Raw genomic sequence first — 26,091 nt, 5'->3', positions numbered from 1 at the left:
TAGAAGATTTTTTTCATGTATTTACTATTTATGTTTACTTGTCTGTGAAATGCCCATTAATGTTTTTTTTTGCTGTTAATCTAGGTGTTCAGTAATGTTTTAACTGGTTTAAAATTTTTTTTTTTTTATTAGCACCATTGTTGGTGGGGTTTTCTTTTTGTCAGATTAGTAGGTTTTATCCACACTTTTTTTTTTTTTTAATGTTTTGGCACTATAGCTTAAACTTTTCATATTCGTTGTCATATTCATTTTAATTCTCAAAACTTAGAAAAATTATGACCTGCCCAGAACCCTAATGGATATTAGTATTATTTTCTGTTATTATTTCTGGGGTTTAAAAAAAACTTAATCCCTTAATCTACTTAATTCAGCTTGATGTGAATATTATGATTAACCAGTGAACACTCCAGATTCTTTCTATCCAAAGTTTTCTTCACTTTGCCCTTTTCTTCCCCCAGTGAGTACAGTAACCTATGATGTGGGAAATGCTTATAAGTGATCATGTAGAACTAAAATTTGGTTCATAATTTTCCTGAAAGAGGTCTATCAGTTAGTGCCTTAGGGAATAATAAGAGTCTTCTTTTTAAAACTTGGGATTAGGGATCCCTGGGTGGCGCAGTGGTTTGGCGCCTGCCTTTGGCCCAGGGCACGATCCTGGAGACCCGGATCGAATCCCACGTCGGGTTCCCTGCATGGAGCCTGCTTCTCCCTCTGCATGTGTCTCTGCCTCTCTGTCTCTCTCTCTCTGTGTGACTATCATGAATAAATAAATAAAATCTTTAAAAAAATAAAAATAAAAAATAAAACTTGGGATTAGTATTTCCTAGATATGTTTTTTGTGTGTGTGTTGGTTTCAGTGTATCAGTTTTGTTTAAAACCTGAAGAATCTGTTTTCTATATCCGATCTTTTTTGGTTCTAGGAAGATTACTTTGAGCTTTGAGGATTTATTCTGCTTCATTTGTTATATTTTCTTCTTCAAGAACTTCTGATTTTCGGGGGCACCTGGGTGGCTCAGTGGTTGAGTGTCTGCCTTTGGTTCAGGTCGTAATCCCAGGGTTCTGGGATTGAGTACTGCATCGGGCTCCTCACAGGGAGCCTGCTTCTCCCAATGCCTGTGTCTCTGCCTCTCTCTGTGTCTCTCATGCATAAATAAATAAAATCTTTAAAAAAAAGAACTTATGATTGTCACAGTATATAACTTTTATGTGAATCTGCTTTTCTTTCTTTCCTTCATTTATTTATTTCATGCACTGATTACATTTATAATATATATATATATATATATTAGGGAGAGCATGAATGGGAGGAGCAGAGGGGGAGAGAGTCTTAAGAAGACTCTGTGCTAAGTGCTGAGCCTGATGCTGGACTTTGTCTCACAACCCTAAGATCATGACCTGAGCTGGCACCAAGAATTGGATGCTTAACTGACTGCACCACCGAGGGGTCCCTCTGATTACTTTTGAGTTAGCTTTTTATTATGCACTTTTGGAGACTGAAACCTTATTTTTTTCCTATTTTTTTTCCCTCTCACTGCACATTCTAGTTTTACTAACACATGCAACAAACGTCAGTTTTGGAATATATCTTTTGATGTAGATTAAAATGAAATATAAAAGTATGTCTAAAAAAACCTCAAAACAGACATTAGCAAAGGAAACAGGCCTTTTCACAATACCAAATAATAAAAGATTCCTGGGACCATTTTCCTCTTGTTTTAACCTTTAGAAGCCTCTTCAGTATGGCTTTAGAAGCATTGAATTAGCTCATGTTTTATTCATTACAAAAATGGCTTATTTTCTTTTGTTCTTGAAGAGCAGTTCTGCTAGGTATACAATTATAGATTAATGCATATTTTCTCTAAATATTTCAAAGATAATATACCAAAGACTGTAACTTTTATTGTTGCTATTGAGGAATTATGTTGTCAGTCTAATTTTTCTTTCCTGTTAGTATACATATGCTTCTCTTATCTGTGAAAGAGAAGTTCTTATTGTTCCTTAAGCCCAGAATACTTTCTTCCTTTATATTTTTCTATATTGTTTCTTCTCCAGATGTGTCTCTCTAAAAAAACTCTGTATAAACACATATTATACCTTCTCATTCTATTGTCTAAATCTCTTAACCTCTTTTTTCTTTCCTACATTAGAATTTCTTTATATCCATCTCCAGCTTATGACTTTTCCCACTACCTGTCACAAATCTGATATTCTCTCATTCACTGAATTTTTAACTTTAAATTTTTTATTTCTTAGTTCTAGTTGCTTTCATCTTTTCAAATTCCCTCGTCATTTCATTCATAGCTATTTGATGAGCCTAAGTAATACCTGATGTATCTGGAGATCCAAGCTTGTTCTTTATTACACTCTTTGGTTTTTAAAAAGATTTGTATTATTATTTATTTTAATTATAATTATTATAATAATTTATTATGCTGTTTAACAGATGATGGCTTATTTACAAGTTTAATATTACCCCATGTTTCTCTGAATTTTATCTGTGGATATTCTGAAAAATTGGATGGTTTTGCCAGGGCTTTCCTGGTGAATTTTACCAAATATTTATGGAAGAATTGGGAAAGAAACCATAAGAGCTCTTAAGGATAGAGAACTAACTGAGGGTTGGTGGAGGGAGGTGGGTGGGAAATGGGCCAGATGGGGGATGTGTATTAAAGAGGGCACTTGTGATGAGCACTGAGTGTTGTTGTATATAAGTGATGAATCACTGAATTCTGAATCTACTCCAGAAACCAATATTATACTGAATGTTAACTGAGTAAAATAAAAAAAAAAATTAATGCCAATATGTTTTGGAGTACGTCAAAGAAAAAGGAACATTTTCAAACTCATTATACAAGGCTACCACACCCTGATGCCAAAGATGCTACAATAAAAGAAAACTACAAATCAATATCACTGATAATTAAATGTGCAAAATTCTCAACATATATTACCAAATTGAATTCAATAGCACGTTAAAAGGATCATACACCATGATCAAGTGGGATTTATTCCTAGGATGCTAGAATGGCTCAACAGACACAAATCAGTAAATGTGATACAGCACATTCATAGAATGTAAAATACAATATGATCATCTCAACAGATGCAGAAAAAACATTTGATATCATTTCATCTTAAAAACTTTCACAAATTGGATATAGAGGGAACATAACTCAAATATAATAAAAGCCATGTATGACAGGCCCACACTTAATGGTAAAAGTTTGAAAGGTTTTCTAAAATCAGGAATAAGATAAGGGTGCTAACTCTCATCTTTGCTATTCAAAAGTCCTAGAAGTCCTAGGCAGAGCAAGTAGATAAACAGAAATAAAAGGCATCCAAATGGGAAAAGAAGAAGTAAATATTAACTCTTTGGATATGAAATGATCTTATATTTAGAAAATCCAAAACAGTTAGTACTACATTATCAATATACAGAAATCAGATGCATTCCTATACACTAACAACAAAATGTCTTCAAAAAGAAATAAAACAATCCCATTCACAATAGCATCAAAAACAATCAGGACACTTAGGTGACTCAAGTCAGGTGTCTGCCTTTGGCTCAGGTCATGATTTCATGTTTCTGGGATAAAGTCCTGAGTTGGGCTCCCAGCTCAGCAGGGAGTCTGCTTCCCCCACCACACCCCGCCCCCCCTGCTCATGCTATCTCTTTCACACTCTTTTTTCTCAAATAAATAAATTCTTTAAAAAAAAAAAAACAATAAAATAATTAGGAAAAATTTAACCAAGGAACTGAAAGGTCTGCACATTGAAAAGTACAAAACCTTGATGAAAAAGATTGAAGAAAAAAATAAATGGGAAAATATCCCATATTCATTGATAGGAAGATTTTTTTTATTCTACTCAATCTGTCCTTCCCTGCTCCCCTGCAACCATCAGTTTGTTCGTTATATTTATTGGTCTATTTCTATTTGTTATTTTGTTTTTTGAGTTTACACATGTAAGTGGAATCATGTGGTATTTTTCTCTGTATGACTTATTTCACTTAGGATAATATAGTCTAGGTCCATCCATGTTATGGCAAATGGAAAGATCTCATTCTTTTTTATACCTGAATAATATTTCATGGTATATAGAAATATGTTTATTGCAGAATTATTTATAACAGCCAAGATATGGAATCAACTTAAATGTTCACTGATATTAGCTATTCTGACAGGTGTAAGGTGATGTCTTACTGTGGTTTTGACTGCATTTCACTGCTTATTAGTGATGTTTCACATCTTTCCATGTGTCTGTTGGCATCTGTGTGTCTTCTTTGGAAAATGTCTAATCAGGTCCTCTGCCCATTTTTAATCAGATTATTTGTGGTTGTGTGTGTGTGTGTGTGTGTGTGTGTGTTGGATTATATAAGTCCTATAATATTTGGGTTATTAACCCCTTATCACATATATCATTTGCAAATATCTTTTCCCATTCAGGAGGTTACATTTTTGTATTGTTGATTGTTTCCTTTGCTGTGCAAAGGCTTTTTATTTTGGTATAGTTCCAATAGTTTTTGTTTTTGGTTCCCTTGACTAAGGAGACATATTTAGAAACACATTGCAAAGGCCAATGTTCCAGAGATTATTGCATATGTTTTTGTTGAGGACTTCTGTGGTTTTGTGTCTCACTTGTAGATCTTCAATACATTTTGAGTGTATTTTTGTGTATTATATAAGAAAGTGGTCCAGTTTCATTTTGTTGCATATAGCTAGCTGTCCAGTTTTCCCAGTGCCATTTATCGAAGAGACTGTCTTTTCCCCCATTGTGTATTTGTTGTAAATTGACTGGATATGCATGACTTTATTTCTGGGTTTTCAACTTGCTTATGTGTCTGTTTTTGTGCTGCTGCTATACTTTTTTGATTACTATATCTTTGCAATATAGCTTGAAATCTGGGATTATACTATCTCCAGCTTTGTGCTTCCTGAAGCTTGTTCTGGCTATTTGGGTGGATTGGAAGAATTGTTAAAAGCTACCTGCAGATTCAGTGCAATCCATATAAAACTGGAATGGCATTTTTCTCAGAAATAGACCCCCACCCTCAGCCACTCCACAGCCTTGGCTCTTCCATAATCTCTGGGATAGCATCGGGTATGTGAACATTTGCATTGCATGTGTCCAGAAGGAGAAAAAGAAAGAGAAAAGGGCAGAAAATTTATTTCAAGAAATAAGTAGTAGCTAAAAATTGCCCTTACCTGGGGAAGGCAACATATACAGGTCCAGGAAGTACAGGGAGTTTCAAAGAGAATACCAAGACACATTATATTTATATGTTAAAAGTTAAAGAGAAAATCTTACGAAGAACAAGAGAGAAACAACTAGCTATATGCAAGGGAACCTCTGTAAGGCTATTAGCTGATTTCTCAGCAGAAAGTACAGGCCTGAAGGAATGGCATTGTATATATATTTAAAGTGCTAAAAGGTGCTTTTAATGTGTGTAAAAATAAGGAACCATGAACTTAAAATACACTGATACACACACACACACACACACACACATACACACATAGGCTGTTATACATGAAACTCTTGGTAATCACAACCATAAACCTATAATAGATACACAAAAAATAAAGCAAAAGGGAATCCAAATATACCACTAAGGAAAGGCACAAAACCACAATGGAAGAGAGCAAAAGAAAGAACAGAAAACTATAAAACAACCAGAATATAATGAATAAAGGGGGATAATTACAATCTTATTAGTAATTACTTTGAATATAAATGGATTAACTTAAATTCTCCAATTAAAAGACATAGGGTGACTGAATGGATAAAAAAAATATGTTTTCTATATGCTGCCTACAAGAGACTTGCTTCACATCTAAAGATACAGACTGAAAGTGAAGATACATAAACAAATATTCAATGCAAATGGAAACCAAAAGAAAGCTGGGGTAGCAGTACTTGTATCACACAAAATGGACTTCAAAATAGACTACAACCAAAGATAAAGAAGGGCAATATATGATAAAGTCAATGCAACAAGAGAATACTAGTAAATGTTCATGTACCAAACATAGGGAGCACATAAATATTTAAAGCAAATAATAACAGACCCTCTGGGATGCAGCAAATGTGGTCCTAATAGGGAAGTATTTAGCAATACAGGCCTACCTCAAGAAGCAAGAAAAATCTCAAATAAACTCACCTGACACCTAAAGGAGCCAGAAAAAGAACGAAGTCTAAAGACAGAAAAAGGAAGGAAATAATAAAGATTAGGACAGAAATAAGTGATATAGAAATTAAACAACAACAACAACAACAGAATAGATCAATGAAGCCAGGAGCTGATTCTTTGAAAATTTTAATAAAATTGATAAACCTCTAACCAGACCTTTTCTCTTCAAGAAAAGAGAGAAGACCCAAAGAAGTAAAATTACAAAAGGGAGGAGAAATAACAATGAACACCATTAGAAATACAATGATAAGAGAATATTATGAAGAACTAACAACAACAAATATGCTAACAAATTATAGGAGACTATTATGAAGAACTAACAACAACAAATATGCTAACAAATTGGACAACCTTGAAGAAATGGTTAAATTCCTACAAACATATGAACTACGAAAACAGAAACAAGAAGAAATAGAAAACTTGAACAGACTGACAACTAGCAAAGAAATTGAATCAGTAATCAAAAAATTCCCAACAAACAAAATCCAGGGCCAGATGGCTTCACAGGAAAATTCTACCAGACATTTAAAGAAGACTTAATAATTGGGATGCCTGGGTGGCTCAGCGATTGAATGTCTGCCTTTGGCTCAGCATGATCCTGGGATTGAGTCCCACATTGGGCTCCCTGCATGGAGTCTGCTTCTCCCTCTGCCTATGTCTCTGCCTCTCTCTCTCTCTCTCTCTCTCTCTCTCTATATATATATATATATATATCTGTCTCTCATAAATAAACAAATAAAATCTTTAAAAAAAAAAAAGACTTAATACCTATTCTCAAACTAGTCCAAAAAATAGAAAAGGAAGGAAAATGTAAAAATTCACTCTGTGAGGCCAGCATTACCGTGATACCAAAACCAGATAAAGACTCCACTAAGAAAGAGAACTACAGCCAATATCCCTGATGAACATGGATGCAAACAATATTGATAAAACACTAGCAAACCGAATCCAACAATATTTACAAAGTCATTGGGATTTATTCCTGAGATACAAGGGTAGTTCAATATTCACAAGTCAATCAATATGATATACCACATTAATAAAAGAAAGGATAAAAAAGGTATGATCATTTCAATAGATGTAAAAAAAAAAAGCATTTGACAAAGTATAATATCCATTCATGATAAAACCCTTCAACAAAGTAGGTTTAGAGAAAACATACCTCAACATCATAAAGGCTATATATGAAAAACTCACAGGTATTACCATCCTCAATCAAGAAAAACTGAGAGCTTTTCCTCTATGGTTAGGAACAAGACAGAGATGTCTATGTTCACCACTGTTAACATGGTACTAGAAGTCCTCGCCACAGCAATCAGACAACATAAAGAAAAAGGCATCCAGATCAGCCAGGAAGAAGTCAGACTTTCACTATTTGCAGATAATATGATACTCCGTATAGAAAATATTAGCTACTCCACCAAAAAACTGCTAGAACTGGTAAACAAGTTCAGTAAAGTGCAGGATAGGCTAATATTCCTGATGAACATAGATGTAAAACTCAACAAAATATTAGCAAACTGCATTTAACAATATATTGAAAGGATCACACTACATGATATTATGAAATTTATTTCAGGGATGCAAGGATAGCTTAACATCTACATATCATTCAAAGTGATACAGCACATTAACAAAACCAAAGTTTACAATCATAAGATCATTTCAATAGGTGCAGAAAAAAATAACAACATTTAACATTCCAGTTATGATAAAAACTCTCAACAAAGTTTTTATAGCAGAACATACCTCATCATAATAAAGGGTATATATGACAATTCTACAGCTAAGATCATACTTCATGGTGAAAAATGGAAGACTTTTTAATTTTTTTCTAAGATAGGAGCAAGACAAGGGTGTCCATTCTCTCTACTTGTATTCAACATAGCATTGGCATTTGTAGTCATAGCAAATTAGGCAAGAAAAATATATATAAAACATTGAAATTGGAAAGGAAGAACTAAAACTGTCAGTCTTTGTTGAAGACATGGTACTATTCATAGAAAATCCTAGAGAAAGAACAAAGCTAGAGGTATCACACTCCCAGATTTCATATTGTACCACAGAGACATAATATTCAATAATAGTATCCTGGTATAAAAACCAACACATAGATCAATGGAGTGGAATAGAGAGCCCAAAAATATGCCCATGCTTATATAGTCAATCTATGATGAAGGAGGCAAGAATATATATTGGAGAATAGGTAGTCTCTTCAGTTAATGGTGCTGGGAAAACTTGACAGCTACATGCAAAAGAAGGAACTGGATCCTTTCTTATACCACAAAAATAAACTCAAGTTATCTTAAGGACTTAAATATAAGACCTAAAACTGTAAAACCCCCCAAAAAATACAGGCAGAAAGTTTTTCAACATTAATCTTAACAATACTGTTTTAGATCTGTCTCTTCAGTCAAGGACAACAAAAGCAAAATTTTTTAAATGTGACTACATCAGACTAAAAAGCTTTTTCGCATCAAAGGAAACCATCAACAATATAAAAAGGTAACTGAATGAATAGGAGAAGATATTTGCAAATGATACATTCAGTAAGGAGGTGACATGCAGAATATACAAAGAACTCCTACAACTGAATATTTTTAAAAATGTGCTATGACATTGGTAGAGGACTTAGACATTTTTCCAAAAAAAAAAAAAATACAGATGGTCAACAGGCACATGGAAAAAATGATCAAATCCCTAATCATTCAGGAGATTCAAATCAAAACCACAGTAGATATTACTACACCTCTCAGAATGGCAATCATCAAAAAGACAAAAAAAAAATGTTGGCATGCATGTGGAGAAAAGGCAAATTTTAGGCACTGTTGATGGGAGTGTTAAGTTGGTGCAGAAACTATGGAAAATGGAATGGAGGAGGTTCCTAAAAAATTAAAAATAAAACTACTGTATTGTTCAGCAGTACCATTTGTGAATATGCATCTGAAAAAGATGAAAACACTAATTGGAAAAAATATATTCACTCTGTTCATCACAGCATTACTTACAACAGTCAAGATACAGAACAACCTTTGTGTAGAATGGAATATTGGTTGGCTGTTAAAGAATGAAATCTTGCCATTTTGCAGCTACATGGATAGATGTAGAGGGCACTATGCTACGTGAAATAAATCAGACAGAGAAATACAAATATTACATGCTTTCACTTAAATATGGAATCTAAAAAGCAAATCAAATGAACAAATGAAGCAATATAAAGATTCATGGATACTGAGAACAAACTGATGGTTATCAGAAGGGATAAGGGCTGGAGGCTGGAGGAAATTGGTGAAAGTGATTAGGAGGTACAATCTTAATTTATAAAATAAATAAGTTACAGGGATATAATGTACAGCATAGGGATTATAGCCAATAATACTGTAAAAACTGGTGATAAATGGTAACTAGACTTGTGATAATTTCACAATGTACATAAATATGAAATTACTATGTTCTATAGAGTGAATATAAATATATATATAGTTATATAATCATATAACTAATATAATAATTGAAACTAACATAATATTGTATATCAACTATAGTTTGATTAAAAAAAAGACAGGTAGAGATGGAACTGGGACTGAGCACCTGCAAAGCATACAAACAAAAACCAAAGCACAAGCAATAAAAGCAAAATTCAACAAATGGGGCTTCATTGTACAAAAACGCTGCACACAAAAGAAACTATCAGCAAAAGAAAAGGCAGCCTACAGAATGGGAGAAGATAAATAACTCTAACAGCTCTATCAAAAATATAGTCCAATTTTAAAAATGGGCAAGGGAACTGAATAAACATTTTCCAGAGAAGATATACAAATGGCCAACAAGTCCATTAAAAATACACCCATTCTCAGGGAAATGCAAATCAAAACCACATTGAGATGCCACTTCACATCTGTCAAGACAGCTGTCATCAAAAAAACAAGATATAACAAATGTTGGTGAAGATGTGGAGAAAAAGAAACTCTTGTGCACTGGGAATGTAAATTGGTGCAGCTACAATGGGAAATGGAATGGAGGTTCCTCAGAAAATTAATAAAGTTAGAAGTATCATAAGATTCAGCAGTTCCACTTCTAGGTATATATATCCAAAGGAAGTCAGGCTCTTGTAGAGATAGCTGCACTCCCATGTTCATTGCAGCATATTTACAATAGCCAAGATATTGAAACAATTTAAGTGTCTATCTGTAGGTCAATGGATAAAGATGATACGGTATATATATACATACTGTGGAATTTTATTCAAACTTAAGAAAGAAGGAAATCCTGACATTTACCAAACACAAATGTACCTTTGAGAGCATCATGTAAAAAATAAGTCAGAGAAAGACAAATACTGTTGATATTACTTCTATGTGGAGTCTAAAAAAGCTGAACTCACAGTAGAATGGTGTTTTACCAACTCTGCGGGGCATAGGAAATGGGAAGATACTAGTCAAAGGGTACACACTTCCAGTTATAAGATAAATAAATTCTGGGGATCTAATATACAGCTCGGCAGTTACAGTTAATCATACTGTATTATGTATATACTTAAAAGATACTAAGAGGGTACATCTTAAAAAGAAATTATGTGAAACGATGGCTGTGTTAACACTGTTGTGTAATCATTTTACAACATATAAGTTCTCTAATCATCATTGTACATCTTAATATCATATGCCAATTATATTTCAATAAAGCTGAAAAAAAGTGGTTTTGTATTTGCATCTTCCAGTTGCAAAGAGAAAGTTAGCTTACTTTCTCAGCTTAGGGTCCTGGAGTACTCAGTAGTGTAAGTTTGAACTGCAGACTCAGCAGAGACCTACCTGGCTTTGCACATTCTTAGAGGCGACTATTACTAGTCCTACTATTGGTATCCTTATTACTAATCTGGAAGTTTCTTTTGCTGGGACATAGATGTTTATCAGCCCATCTTTCATTAGTACTTTAGCTCTCTAAGTTTAACCTAAGGAATATTAGACTGTTTCCCACTTTGGAAGGATCCAGGCATTAGTTGAGAGTCCTGTGCAGCTAATATTATTTACCAACAAGACAACTTCTGCGTATCCATTTCTGAAAATTAATTGTCTGATTTTATCTTATTTTTATTTCCCCTTTTTCTTTTGGCCTCTGAGAATCCCCTTTTCTCTCTGAAGAATTCAGTAATTAATATATTTACCTTACCTAATGTTAAGAGACATTAGCAAGATCCTATAAATAAGGCAAAATGTTGGTTGCTTATCTTGACAATTTAGGGCATTATCTAACAGGCTAACCCAAGGATTTTTTAGATGTCTGAAGATGTATTTTGTCATATCCCTGATTTTGTGAATTTCCATATTAACCCATAATTCCTGCTGGTATAGATGTAAATGATTTCTGTACACAGAAATTTTGTACACACACATGCACACACACACAAGTAGAGGTTGTTTTAGGGTTTATCCTGTAGTATATTAACCAGATTTTTATCTAACATAACAGTATTATTCTCATATTTTTTCTTTAAATCCACTCAGTTCCCAAATGTTCTTTACTGTCATTAATGATGTAAATACACTTTTGACTTGTATTCACTCTAAATTAGCATGAGAATCGCATTTTTAACTTTTGGAAAGTATACTTTCACACCAGGATCAAGCTGGATTGCATTTTGATAGCTTTTTAAAGTATCTTGCCAATCATAAGCAGAAGTAACTACTAAAGCTAAAGTAATCTTATTTTATTCTTCATTGAATCTGAATGACAATGGGGACCAGCTCAGTCACTGGCACATGGACTACACTCAGTCAGTATTTGCTATAAAGAAATGAATGAATGTATAACTATTTACTTTAGACTATGATAGCTTTAATTTTGTCATGTCTTATTTAGAAGCATGGCTTTTCATGAATAATTTGCTACTTCATGAGAATCTTAATACACCTAGTTATTTTTAAAAATCATTTCATATAATTAATTGCAGCAGTAACTTTTACTCTAAACTATGTAATGTATTTACTTTTATATCTATACTTTTTCATATAAATGAGAGCTTTTGAAAGTTTTTTTTTATGATTTACTTCCAATGGAGTCTGGGTTGTTAACCTTTACTCTTAATGCACTGAAGTTTTAAGATCTTTGTATAGCAGGCTCTGTTCTATAGCACAGAACAGCTCTCTGATCCTGGAGAGCTCCTGCTCTGATCCAGAAGAGCTAGGGGAGTGGCAGGGCCCTTTATTCATGCCAGGTGAAATATAATGTTAGATACTTTAGAAAGTAGGGAACACTTAGTGCATCGTCTACCCAGATTTAGGGTTGATACCATCTGTCCTTGTATATCTGAGTCTCTTTTCCCCTACTGTTCAGCTCGCGTCCAGTGCTGGTCTGTTAACAGAAATTGATGGTGCACAGTCTAGCAATTGTGTTTCCTTAATTCACTGTGGTAATTGATAAACATTGTTTTCAGAATCTGGAAAGTGGTTGCAAATTTTCCATAAATGTTCCGGGGGGCTGTCCAAATTTTTATGCCTTCATGAGAGATTGGGATATGATGGCTTTGGGAATGCAATAGTTAACAGCACAAGTGGATTCTAATTCTTATGTGTATTTGATCTAACTTTGAACAAGTTATTTAGGTCCCTGTTATTTAAATTGAGATTATACCTCCTCATAGGGTGATTTTTAAGGATTAATTCATATAGTATGTAAACACTGAGCACTGTACACAATGCAAAATAAAAGCTTAAACATTATAGTATATTTATATTGATATTGTTTTCTGCTACTCCAGTGTCACACTTTCATGTAGGTTTTACTTCACTGGCAGCAGAGACAATAAAAAGTTAAAAAAAAAAAAAAGATTTAAATCTAATGCTAGACTCTGGCTCTCACAATGTGAACTTAACATTTCTGAGTGTCACTTGCTTCAATTTTAAAAATGGAAATGTCATGATCAGTGTTGTTGGGATACTAGATGGAGTATCTCAACTCTTTTGTCTAAATTTTTAGGCAGAAGAAACCAGCACAATTCTGATTATTCCATTAGTTTTTAGTTGATTTTACTTAGTTTCATTCATTAGTAGTTATATGAATAGATAAAATGGAAATAGAAGGAATGGCTCAGTCTTCTAATGGCTCAGTCTTCTAATGCATATCCATAGGCAGTCCTTCCACATACCAATATTTGTCACTTGTTCAGTGATGATTATATACCTTTGACCTGAAGTTGTTTTCTTAACATTTATTTCATAGAATTCATTTGTGAACTTGTGAGCACTCAACCTCTTTTCTTCTATTCTTTTGTTAAATACGATTTGATTTATCTAATATTAGTGATGCATGTACATCTTTAACCAAATGTCAGTGACTCAACAATAGAAACCATTTTGATTAAATGAGAAAGCATATGGTTTCTAGAGCCCCCCACATCCTTTTGACCACATAAAATGTCACATTTTTATTATTTACTTTTGACTTCCACTCAAATGTCACACAGTTGCCAATAATAAGGAAATGAAATTTTTTTCTATTTGTTGCCTTTGAGAAGTATTTCCATGCATTCACTCATTTATCTTTCAAAACAAGCCTGTGTAGCTATTTTTATCCTCCTTTTACAGGTGAGAAAACTAAGCTACAGAGAAATATAGTAACTTACCTGTGGTCCCATAGGTAGTACATTGCAGAGGCAGGCTTGAACAGGCAGTCTGATTTCAGAGTCTCAGCTCTTAATAACTACATTATCCCACTTATCAGAGATAGGGATAGTAGTAGTAATAGTTGTAAGAATAGTACTAGTAGTAGTAGTAGTAGTAGTATTAATACCAGCAGCAGAGAGATAGATAGGCAAGGTGCATCAAGTTTTGGAAGCCTCCTGATAAGTATTGAGATAGAATTCTTGGAGAACATATGGATGATTACAGAATTGGTGTATTCCAAATATTCATGAAAATGCTGTACAACAATACTATTTTGATAATGATAATTCTGTTACAAATTTCATTTCCAGTGTTTAGTGGCTAATGGTAAATTTTTTTTAAGCAAAATGGAATTGAAGGGGATGCCATGTTATGTTTTTACTTCTCATCTGTAACTTAGGTTTATTGTTTTATCTTATTCATTGTAGGAGGAAAGTATAGTTAATTCCATTGTTTCCAGTCTAGGGTTTTGCACATGTTTAAGAGACTATGTATGTACTCAGGAATGTTAAAAAGTGATTGATCTTAAAATTAAGATAATTCTATTTATAATAGCATGCAAAATAACAAAATCTTTGGAATAATTATCTGAAGTAGTATATCTTTGCAGAAAACTACAAAACATTGTTGAAAATAATTAGAAAAAAATATTCCATGTTTATGGAGTCTAAGATTTAATATTATTAAGATGAAAATATTTCTCAAATTGATCTAGAGATTCAACATAATCCCTATCAAAATCCCAGCCACTTTTTTTCTTTTTCCAGAAATCAACAAGTTCATGCTAAAAATCACATGGAAATGAAAGGGACCCAGATAACCAAAACAATCTTTAAAAAAGAGAAAAAATTGAGAAAAAAGATTCACATGTCCTAATTTCAAAACTCCCTGCAATCTATGGCAATCAAGACATTGTGGTTCTAGTCTAAGGAGAGTCATATATATTAATGCAGTAGAACTAAGACTCTATCAGTAAATCCTCACATTTATAGTAAGTTGTTGATTTCAACAAGGTTGCCAAGGCAATTTAATGGAATAAATTCCTTTTCTCAACAAATGATGCTGAACAACTGGACATCCACATGCAAATGGCCCATCTACCAAAATTAACTCAAAATGGATCATAGACCTAAAGAGATAAAACTATAGACTCTGAGAAGGAAACAGATGAGTAAATATTTGTGATCTGGAGTTAGGCATCTGTTTCTTAGATATGCCACCAAAACCCAAGTGTCAAAAGAAAAAAAAAGTAGACAGACTTTTGTGCTATTAATGATACCATCAAGAGAAAAGACATTCCACAGAATGGGAGAAGATACCTGCAAATTATATATCTGATATGGGGCCTATATCTAGACTACGTAAAAAAAAAAACTTTTACAACTCAACAATAAAGAAGTAAACCTACTAAAAATAGCTAAAGAATTTGAATGGATATTTCTGTAAAGAAGATATCCAAATAGCCAATAAACTCATGAAAGGATACTCAAAATTACAAGTAATTAGGGAAGTACAAATCAAAACCACAGTGAAAATCCACACCCAGTAGGATGGCTGAAAAGGAAGGAAGGAAGGAAGGAAGGAAGGAAGGAAGGAAGGAAGGAAGGAAGGAAGGAAGGAAGGAAGGAGGGAGGGAGGGAGGGAGGGAGGGAGGGAGGGAGGGAGGGAGGGAGGGAAGGTAGGAAGGTAGGTAGGGTGAGCAAGTGTTCATGCAGAATGAAAATACGGAAAAATTGCAATCATTAGGGATATCAAATGGTACAGTCACTTTAGAAAACTGTCAGTTCCTCAAGAAGTTAAATTCAGAGTTATGTTATTAGGTAATGCTACTCCAAAAATGTGTATCCAAGAGAATTAGAAATCTATATCTACCCAAAAACTTGTACGTGGAAGTATTATTCCTATTAGCTAATACATGGAAACAACTCAAATCTCCATCACTTGTTGAGTGGATAAACAAAAGTGATATATCCATACAATGGACTATTATTTAGCATTTAGAAGGAATGGAGCATTGATATATGTTACAAAAATATATGAACTTTGAAGAAATAATTATTCCAAATGAAAGAAGTCAGACACAAATACCACATACAGTGTAATATCATTCCATTATATGAAGTGTCCATATAGGCAAATCCATAGAGACAGAATGTAGTGGCTTCCAGTGAATGAGGAACTGAGGGAATGGAGAATAGAGAGATGTTGCTAATGGAATTTCTTCTTGGGGTTCCAGAATTACATAGTAGTATTGTGTTGACTATGCAATTCTATTAACTATATAATATGTATATCTTTCTATAGATAGAGCATGTGTGAGCAAGAGAGAGATTTAGATTTATTTATATATTCATATATAAAATCAAAAAAGGTATTATTTAAACATGATCAAGTTGCAAAAGTCCTTGCTGGTTGATCCCCCAAGCATGCAATCTCTAAGAATCCCAAAGGAAACTTAACCTCTGCTTTCCAGATAAATTAAGACAAGACATGGTGAATGATCAATTACTTTTGATTTTAGACTTTTCTTTTTGTCCTTCATAAGTATTTAAAAGCTATAAATTTGCTTCTAAGAACTTCTTTAGCTACACCACAAATGTCAATACGTTGTATTTTTATGTACTGGGGTTCAGGTAATCAACAATCAGTGGAGTGAATGTCCAGAGTGCACAGTGTCCAGTGCAGTGGGGGCTGCAAAGAGATTGACCCTCCAGGTCACAGGAAAGCCATAAGGGAGGTGGCATCTTGGTGGGAACACTTTGGGCTGCAGGTGAGCCACCCTGATACCTGTAGGAGTGGGCAGGAAGACTTCAGATTGCCAGTTTCTATATAGAGAGGATCATGGGAGGGTATGCCAGGCCAGGCTAAGTTTACAAGGTCTCCAAGAGACCTAAAGTTCTGGATGGGCAGCAGAGGGCTGAACTCTGACAGATGTCTTCATGCCCATACCATTCACCCATTGTGCAACATCCAAAAAACAGAGGAAAACCTCTTTTACTTATAATGCCCCTTCAGCATCCTCCACTGAGAAACCTAATATGTTGCTCATATAGAGGAGAGATGCTTTAAAGAATGCTGTGTATTATGGAAGATCATATTTTGACAGGTGAACTGGTAGCTGAGAGGTAATAAATTGATAACTGGATTATGCCTCTATTTCTTATACTCTCATTGTCATATGTATCATATCCATATACAAGACATATTATATATATTTTTAACTTTAAGCTGTCATATGTGCTTTAAAGAAATTAAGGAGAAAATAATCCTTTATATTTACTCAGTTACTATTTTTGATAACCTTCATTTCTTCCTGAATATTCAAATTTCCCACTAGTATCACTTAGACTAAGCATGAAAAAATTAATTTCAGTATTTCTTAATACTATGGTTTGACTGGTTACATTTTCTTAATTTTACTTTTATCTGAAAATATTTTAGGTTCTTTCTTGAAGGATTTTTACTAGTTGTAGAACGCTGGGTGACATTTCTTTTCCTTTCAGCACTGTAAAGGTATCAATCCAGTCTCTTCTACCTATCATAATTTCTTATGAGAATTCCACAGTTATTTGAATTATGTTTCCTAAATAGAAGGTATAATTTTTCTCTAGATACTATTAAGTTTGTCTCTTTATCTTAGATTTTCAGGAATTTGGCTCTGATATGCCTAGGCATTTTTTTTTTTCATACTTATTGTGTGGAGTTCATTGAGATTTTGCATTGTGTACATTTATGTCTTTTTTTAAGATTTTATTTATTTATGAGAGACATGGGGGAAGAGAGAGACAGAGAGAAAGGCAGAGACACGGGCAGAGGAGGAGTAGGCTCCATGCAGGGAGCCTGGTGTGGGACTTGATCCCGGGTCCCCAGGATTACACCCTGGGCTGAAGGCAGTCGCCAAACCGCTGAGCCACGCAGGGATCCCCAACATTTATGTCTTTCACTGAATTCTGGAAGTTTTTAAATATTTCATTTCTTCAATATTTTCTGCCTATTCTGTCCCATTTCTTCTGGATTCCTATTATGCTTATGATAGACCTTTTTTATATTGTCACATGTTTCCAAGATTCTGTTCATTCCTTGGATTGCATAAATTCTGTTAAACTATATATTCAAGTATTCATCTTCATTCTGCTCTTAAGCTCATTTGCCTTGAATTTTTTATTTCACAAACTCTTGACTCTCTGGTTCTTTTCAGTGGTTTTTCTCTACTGGTAATTTTATCTTTTCAGTCACTATTAGCATTAAGCACAGTTCTAGTATCTATCTTAAAATCTCTTTTTGTAAACCATACCACAGAATCATGGTTGCTGCTGCTTCTGCCATAATTGAGGCAGCAAGGAAATAGAAATTTCCAAAGCTGTCAGTCCCCAGAATTATAGCATTTCATCATCATATCATCATCAGGCATTTCCTGAATCAGGAAGACTCTTCCACTATAGTTGTTCCAGAATCCTGCTGCATCTCCTACAAACTGTATCACTGCCTTTGACTCCAAATAATTTTATGTCTTATATAAGATTGACTGATTAGGAAAATTTAAATTATATCCAGAACCCTCTCTGAAAGAGACTTTTTGAAATAGTTTTAGCTGCTTTAGCATAAGAAGCTTGCTTGAAGAATACTCAAATGGTTACTCCAATATGTCTGCTATAGACTACTCTTTTATTATTCAACATTGTGTATTCCCTTTTTCCCTTATTCAAACCTCCCCAAAATATCAATAGCAAAAACAATGTACTTTGAAGACATAATGTACCAAAGCTCTATAAAAACAAAATTCTATAGATCTCTTCTCAAAAGGAAGGAGTCAAAGTCTCAATCATTTCATGTAATATGATATGACTTTATGTGATGATGTGATAACCATGCCTTTGCTAGTTCCATCACAATTCTAGTTTGATATGTTGCAGTTCATGAACTAAATTGTAAAGTAAGCCACTGCCAAAATATCCTACCCATACACACATGCTCACACACACACACACACACACACACACACACACATGAAGAAAAAAATAACCTTTAGTGGCCTTCAGATATAAGTGGTTATAAGTTCACAATTTGTATTGACTGTCTTCCTCCGTTGCCAATTACATTCTCCCTTTGTCCTTAGCCAGAACCTCAATTAGTTGGATTTACCCAGGGTTTCATCACCCCTGAAGGATTTGGCCTTTTGATAGTCTTGTTTCCTGAGTTGTCTGTAGTATGCTATTTATTTATACTAGTTGCTCAGTAATACCAGGCAACCCCAGGCTTCCGTATAAAATCTTCTCTGCTGCCATTGTGTTTTAAATTCTGTTTTCCTCAACTAGAGACCAGTTGCTCCAGCCTACACAGGAGCCCCCTTTTTTTTTGCCATTGGCAGAGTTGTAAAAGAACTCCATATAGCCAGGTGGAAATCTCAACCTCTGGTTCATGAAACAATTGTTGGGTCCTTTTGTAGGAACCATTTTTACTTTTTTATTTAGACCTCTAAAACATAATCCAGTGTCACAGGGTATGAAGAATACTTTACCAATGAATCATTAGATATAATATTGAGTTCCCAGGCTCTTTTATACCTTGGTTCCTGAATTCATATATTCTGGCTATCAGGGAAAGCACATCATATATTGGTCATTGGTATAGAACATAAATTTCCTATAATTCAACCTTATAAAGAGTAGTATTCTAGTTGGAGCTAACTGCTCAAGTCAACCTTATAAAGAGTAGTATTCTAGTTGAAGCTAACTGCTCAAGCAGTGAGCAGTTTCTGGTTTTATTTCCTGCTTGATCACAATTTTATATACAGTACATCTACTTGATGATGGAGTATTGCTGTGTATACCTGACACTGTTCAAATGAGCAGCTTTGGGCATATAATCATTTGATGTCACATGATGAGGCAGTCATTTAATCTCCAGTAGTGCCAAATTTTATATATATATATAAACATGTATAACTATATTATATATATAAAATATGCATAACTGTATTATATCTCTTTATAACTATATATTTATATGTTTAATATATGTCATACATATATATTTATAGCATAGTTATAACTGTTATATATAAATATATAGTAAATATATTTTATAAATATATAATATATAATAAATATATGTAAATATATTTATGTAGTTGTATATACAAATAGATGCAATGAATATACTTATATATTAATATATACTATATTTACTATGATATAACTATTTACTTGTCAAGAAAGTTATATATACAAATAGATTTTTAATGAATATATTTATATATATGTAAATATATATATATTATGTTATATTTACTTGTCAAAAAAGATTTGACTTTCTCCCCAAAGCAAGGGTTCCCCTCTGTGATTTTCTCATTAGGGTCAACTGCAGGTTTCATGTAGTTACTGATCAGCTCCAAGAACATTGGATATTATCAGTCATAAGGTCCAAGTGGCAGAGCTTCTCTTCAGCTTAGACAAGCTAGAGCTCTTTATACTACTGTGGGCTCTTCTCAGAGTTTATAGACATGATTTACTCAATATGTGCATCCAAGTGGTAAACCCAAATGAATATATGTTGCCTCACATATCCACAAATGCTCATCACTTATTATATATTTTAATTACTGATAGAAAATATACATTACAGCAACTTGTGTTTCACTTTGGAAGTGGTATTCCAACATATATCAGACCCAGAAATGTCCCAAGTGTATCAGGTACTTGAATCCTGGGGTTTACTTTCTCTTAATATATGTATTTTACCAGTGCCTTTAAAACAATTGCCATATCAATATGATATATATATACAGTATACTACCATAGTGTCCTGTGGAACATTTTGATTGATCAGAATCCTATGAACTAAATAATGACACAGAGCCAGCAAATTGACATGGCCTTAAATAGGACAGAAAAGTATACTGATACTCCTAAGTGAATGCACACTGCTTCATTTTATCCTTATTGAGATAGTAAAAAAAAAAAAAAAAAAAATCCCAGATTAAGACCTAACAAATATCAGAAGCAGTGTTGATTATGCCAGGAAAGGAACTACAACTAGAATATCACTATGAATTAGAAACACCCTTGATGAAGTTTGTGCTTATTCACTGCCATCCTCCAAGATCTTTCTATCTTCTACACAGGTCAAATAGGCATATGTATTGGGCATGTGGTAGGAATTTCCGTCTCTGCATATTTCAAGACTGGAACATCAGCACTGGACTCTGTGAATCCTCCGGGGGAGTATGTAAATGTAGATCAAAGCACATTTGGTTTGGCTGAGTTTACAGGTATTTGAGGAGGCTGAGTTTATAGGAATGACTCCCTAAACCACTAGGCCATCAAGGTAGCATGCTACTGCTTCTATCAGGATTAAGAACTTGCAAAAGCAGGGAGCCTCTAAACCAGCTGCAAGATAAGCCAGAACCATTGTTATCTCTGCCACAGTCTGCATCAACAGAATGCATACCATGTGTACTGCTTCTCTTCTTCAATAATGCACTTCTAAATCAAGGTCTCAAATGAGTACTTCTGATTGGCAGAACTCAAATAATATCCAAAATTCAAACTGCACAGGAATCTGGGGAAAATTATTTTTAGCTTCCAGTCCCTGCAATCATAGGAATATGAGCCAGAACAAAAAAAGATGGCACGTGTGTTGAGTGAGACCTTCCATGTTTCTACCACAGTAGCCTCTCCTATAACATTGTAAGCCCTAGCTTCCATGCTACCCTCTTTCAAAAGTTCCACTGTTTTTACAAAAGGGCAAGTGTCAATTAAAATGTAAGGAAGAACAGAAGCCATTTTTATAAAAATGTTCATATAATTTTAAGTTGCCTTAACAGTTATATACTTAGTCTTTGTTCTATTATGAACTTCAGTCATACTGGGGAGACCATAACAATTCCTATCTAGATTATGGAAACGGTCTTCATGATGAACTTTTCTTTTGAGCAGTGTTCTCTAATAGGATTATATTAACCCTAGGAAAACAGATTTTATTTCTAGTATTTAACTTTCCAGGGTTCAACAAATTAAACTCCTGTAACCGTCAGTGCTTTCTATTACCAATGCACATTGTATTAACATGTAACACTTATTGAATACTTACTAGGTGCCTGGTACTATGCTAGCCATTTTTACTATCTAACATGTATAACAACTGAAGTGGGTGCCATCACAATCACTATTTTGCAGAATGTGGCAGCTCAGACATACAAAGTTAAATAGCTTGCTAGTATAAGTTAATAAGCAGTGGAGCTAAGATTTGACTCAGGCAGTGTTAGATTCCAGACTCCACAAACTAACCCCGCGACTACCCTCATAATTTTATTCTCACTCTCTAAAGTACCTTTTATTTTACTGTGCATTTTTTTCTTGACTTTATCTCCCAAAGACTTAAATATTAAGAAACGAGGTACGTAAACAACTAGAGCATCAGAGAACTACTCAACAGAGTTTTTTTTTTTTTTTTTTTTTTTTTTAGAGCTTAAATAAGGGTATTCTTTTTTCAGGTTCAAAGAAAAATGTAAAAAATCTGCAAAAAAGTGGCACTGGAGAATTACAGAGGGTATGAGTCTTAGCCAGTTATATTATTAAAAAGCAACAATGAAAATAACTGTGATTTCTTATGGTAATAGATTGATGAGGTTATTTAGGATTAAGTTGACAAATTGACTTAGAAAACTATTATTAAGAACTAGTTATGCACATCCAGATTTATAAGAGAAATTTCTTTTGAACTTTATAATCTGTTCACTGTTTTGTTGTCATTGATTAACTTTTACATTATATTAGTGAAGTATCAATTTGAGAAATATCTACACTAAATGTTTATCTTAAAGGACACAGGTGGCATTTCCTTTTTTCATGTGGCATTATTTAGCAATGTCATTTAAATTTTATATACAAAAGCAGTGTCTCCTCAATTTTATTTTAATCTCATATAGAACAATGGCAAGATAGGTGCTGTTTCTTTGTTTCAAGATACTTTTGAAGCCTATCTCTAAGATATTTTAAGGGATATATTTAATGAAGTTCCAGCTATGAGTTATACACACCTTAATGTGATTAATAATCAAATGGCCTTGGGCAGCCCCGGTGGTGCAGCAGTTTAGCGCCACTTGCAGCCCGGGGCGTGATCCTGGAGACCCTGGATCAAGTCCCACGTCAGGCTCTCTGTATGATGCCTGCTTCTCCCTGTGCCTGTGTCTCTGCCCCTCTCTCTCTCTGTCTCAATAAATAAATAAAATATTTAAAAAAAATAATAATCAAATGGCCTTTCTCCTAATAATTATATGGGATATAGTTTATTGTCTCCATTGTCCTTTTACATTTATTTAGTGGTGAGTACTTTTTGCTGCCTCTCTAGGTGAAAATTTAGAGTTCTGCATTGTTTTCTCCTCTATCTAAAGTGCCTCTCCTTTGACTTACGGAGAACAAAGAAGTCCTTCCCACCTGTCTCCAGTCTGGAGGTGGAATTCATAGTGTGCCAATATCTATCCCAAAAGATATCCTCAAACTCCATTCTTTCACCTTTTATATATATCTATACCTATACTTATATCTAGTGGGTAAGGGCTTAAGGGTCTTATCTTCTTAATTCATTCTCTATATGGTCTATCTTCTAAATATAATTATTTATTTTGATACTTCAACTAAAACTTCCATTTCAGCACTTAGTGATATATTTCAAAATATTAACTGCTATAGAAAATTTTATAACTTATATAAGTTATAATTTATCTATTTCATAATTTGCTTAAGAATGATCCAGAATTATGCTGACACCTTTTGTACTCCTGACACTATAGATTTAGTAATAAAGTCTTAGAAATTGACCACTAAATATATTTTGACTTGACTTGATAGTAGAAATCTATTCATTTGTATCTTTAGTTTCAGATGCAGCATTTTGTGTCTCAGAGTCTGGTAACCCTGGGAAGTTGCAGCTTGTTGAGAAAATCTATAATATCTCTGCTTTTATCAGAAGTAAACAGCTTCACTGATGTTCTGGCTACCATCAATCAGGTACATGTAGCCTGAAACTGTAACTCTTATTTATGGTTAATGCAGCTATAGACTTTTCTTTCTTTTTCTCCTCTCTGTGCTTCTTGCCAGGTTGATATTTTAGTTATTACCTTTTTTTCCCTAGAGTATGTGAATACTATTACTGTCTACTAAAATTATAAAGATATTTTCAGAAAAATACCATCTTATCATCCTTACATGGATACGTATGCCAGAGGTGCCACTGATGACAAGGAATGGTTAGATGAATGGCCTGAAATCTAATTGGGCAGCATGTTCCTAAAGCAAAACAGTGAGAAAAAAGTGAATGGGAGAAGATGCTAAGTAGAAAAAAAGCCTCTCACCAGTGGTTTTTATTTTTAATTGCTCATGAGAATCATCTAGTTAACTTCTAAATATCCCATTGTGAAGCCATATGCTAGTTCAGTTAAATGGAGATCTCTGGGTTTAAGATGCAAAATACTGGGATTCTTAAAGCTCTTCAGGTATTCCTTGTGCAGCTAAGGTTGAAAACTCATGCTCTAGGCCTCTCATATCAATGCTGATATCGTGTTTAAGGAATAGACGTCATTCTCATATTTTAATGTTGACCCTGGTATATTATGTGTTCACTTTGTCAACTGTTGTAATGGCATTACCATCTCTGTGATAGAATTAAGCACAGTTAAAAGAAATCAGAGACAGAAAAAATGTTTTGGTAAAGAAGAAAAACTTAATTAGAAAAGATATTATGTAACTAATTTTAAATAGTGTTTAACCAATCACCTACCTCTAAGTTCCCTACATTTAACAATATATTCCAAAAATATTGTATAATCTAATTGAATTCAGTAAATGACATGATAAATCATCTAGGCAGCAATTTTTCTTTTTTTTAATTTTTATTTATTTATGATAGTCACACAGAGAGAGAGAGAGAGAGAGGCAGAGACATAAGCAGAGGGAGAAGCAGCCTCCATGCACCGGGAGCCCGATGTGGGATTCGATCCTGGGTCTCCAGGATCATGCCCTGGGCCAAAGGCAGGCACTAAACCGCTGTGCCACCCAGGGATCCCTTTTTTTTTTTTTTTGGCAGTAATTTTTCAAGGGACTACAAATGGTGAACTCTCTTTAGTACCCCGTGAGATATTTTTAAGTATTTGTTACTGAATTTAAGGAGCTAAAAATCCATTTGAGAAATAGTGAGGTGCTAAAATACTTGACGGTGTTTGTAGGCTCTGCCATCAAGGAAGTGATCAAGGTAGTTTGCAGTTCCCTAAGAGGACTTGATGGAAAAGAAACAACTTGAAGCATCTATATGAAAAGCAGAAGAAAAAAAAAAAAAAGAAAAAGAAAAGCAGAAGATAACCGACTATAGAGGCATTGGGTGGAATTTCTAAAATGTGTGGCCAGGGATGCGTGCGTGTGGGTGGCTCAGTCGGTTAAGCATCCAACTCTTGGTTTTAGTTCAGATCATGATCTCATGGGTTGTGAGACTGAGTCCTGAATGGAGCTCTGTGCTCAGTGGGGAGTTGGTTTGAAGGCTCTTTCCCTCTGCCCTTCCCCCAACTTATGCGTGCTTGACTGCTCTTTCTCTCTAAAAGAAATAAATCTTTTTAAAAAATAAATAAAAGGTGTGCCCAGCATTCTAAAAAAGCAAGGTAAGGTCATAGAATTTAAAAACAGGAAGGAGTGTGGGAAATGACTTTGATGAAGTCAGATTATTTGTGTGGAAAGCAACTAAGTACAGACAAGAAATTTTATTTACATTCTCATTTAATCTTTACAAGTCTCCATGAAGTAGTTGTACTTTTTACCTAGTATATAGATAAATCAAACTTTAGAGTGTTTAAGCAACTTGACTAAGATTTCAGAAAGAACATATTTTAAATCTGTAATTCAAACATAGGTATTTTGACTGTAAAATTGCTTGAGAATAAGAAGAACACAACAATAACTATTTTTTGGCAGGTAATAGTGTGTTAACATGCTTTAACAACTAAAAGGCAACCTACGGTATTACATATTTGCAAATGACATAGCAGATAAAGGGTTAGTATCCAAAATACATAAAGAACTTATAAAACTCAACACCCAAAAAACAAGTACTCCAGTTAAGAAATGGACAGAAGACATGAATAGACATTTTTCCAAAGAAGCTGTACATCAGGTAGCCACCAGTCACATGAAAAGTTGCTCAGCATCACTCATCATCAGGGAAATACAAATCAAAACTACAATGAGATATCAC

At 34.0% G+C, this 26,091-nt stretch overlaps 1 protein-coding gene across 3 annotated transcripts in view; it reads left to right on the top strand.

Moving 5' to 3' along the window:
• Positions 1 to 26,091, top strand: part of MEI4 (meiotic double-stranded break formation protein 4) — a 204,869-nt gene that overhangs the window by 120,893 nt on the left and 57,885 nt on the right. For 2 of the 3 annotated variants that reach the window (XM_072832295.1, XM_072832293.1), the window contains exon 4: positions 23,730 to 23,861. The exons of the other annotated variant lie outside the window; for it this stretch is intronic. In XM_072832295.1, the coding sequence (XP_072688396.1) occupies positions 23,730 to 23,861 (132 nt within the window). The remainder of the gene's footprint in view (positions 1 to 23,729; positions 23,862 to 26,091) is intronic. 3 annotated transcript variants of the gene reach the window in all.

The sequence above is a fragment of the Canis lupus genome, chromosome 7 (assembly GCF_048164855.1).
Source record: "Canis lupus baileyi chromosome 7, mCanLup2.hap1, whole genome shotgun sequence".
In the NCBI taxonomy this organism is placed as follows: Eukaryota; Metazoa; Chordata; class Mammalia; order Carnivora; family Canidae; genus Canis; species Canis lupus.
This window is presented reverse-complemented; position numbering and strand designations above follow the sequence as displayed.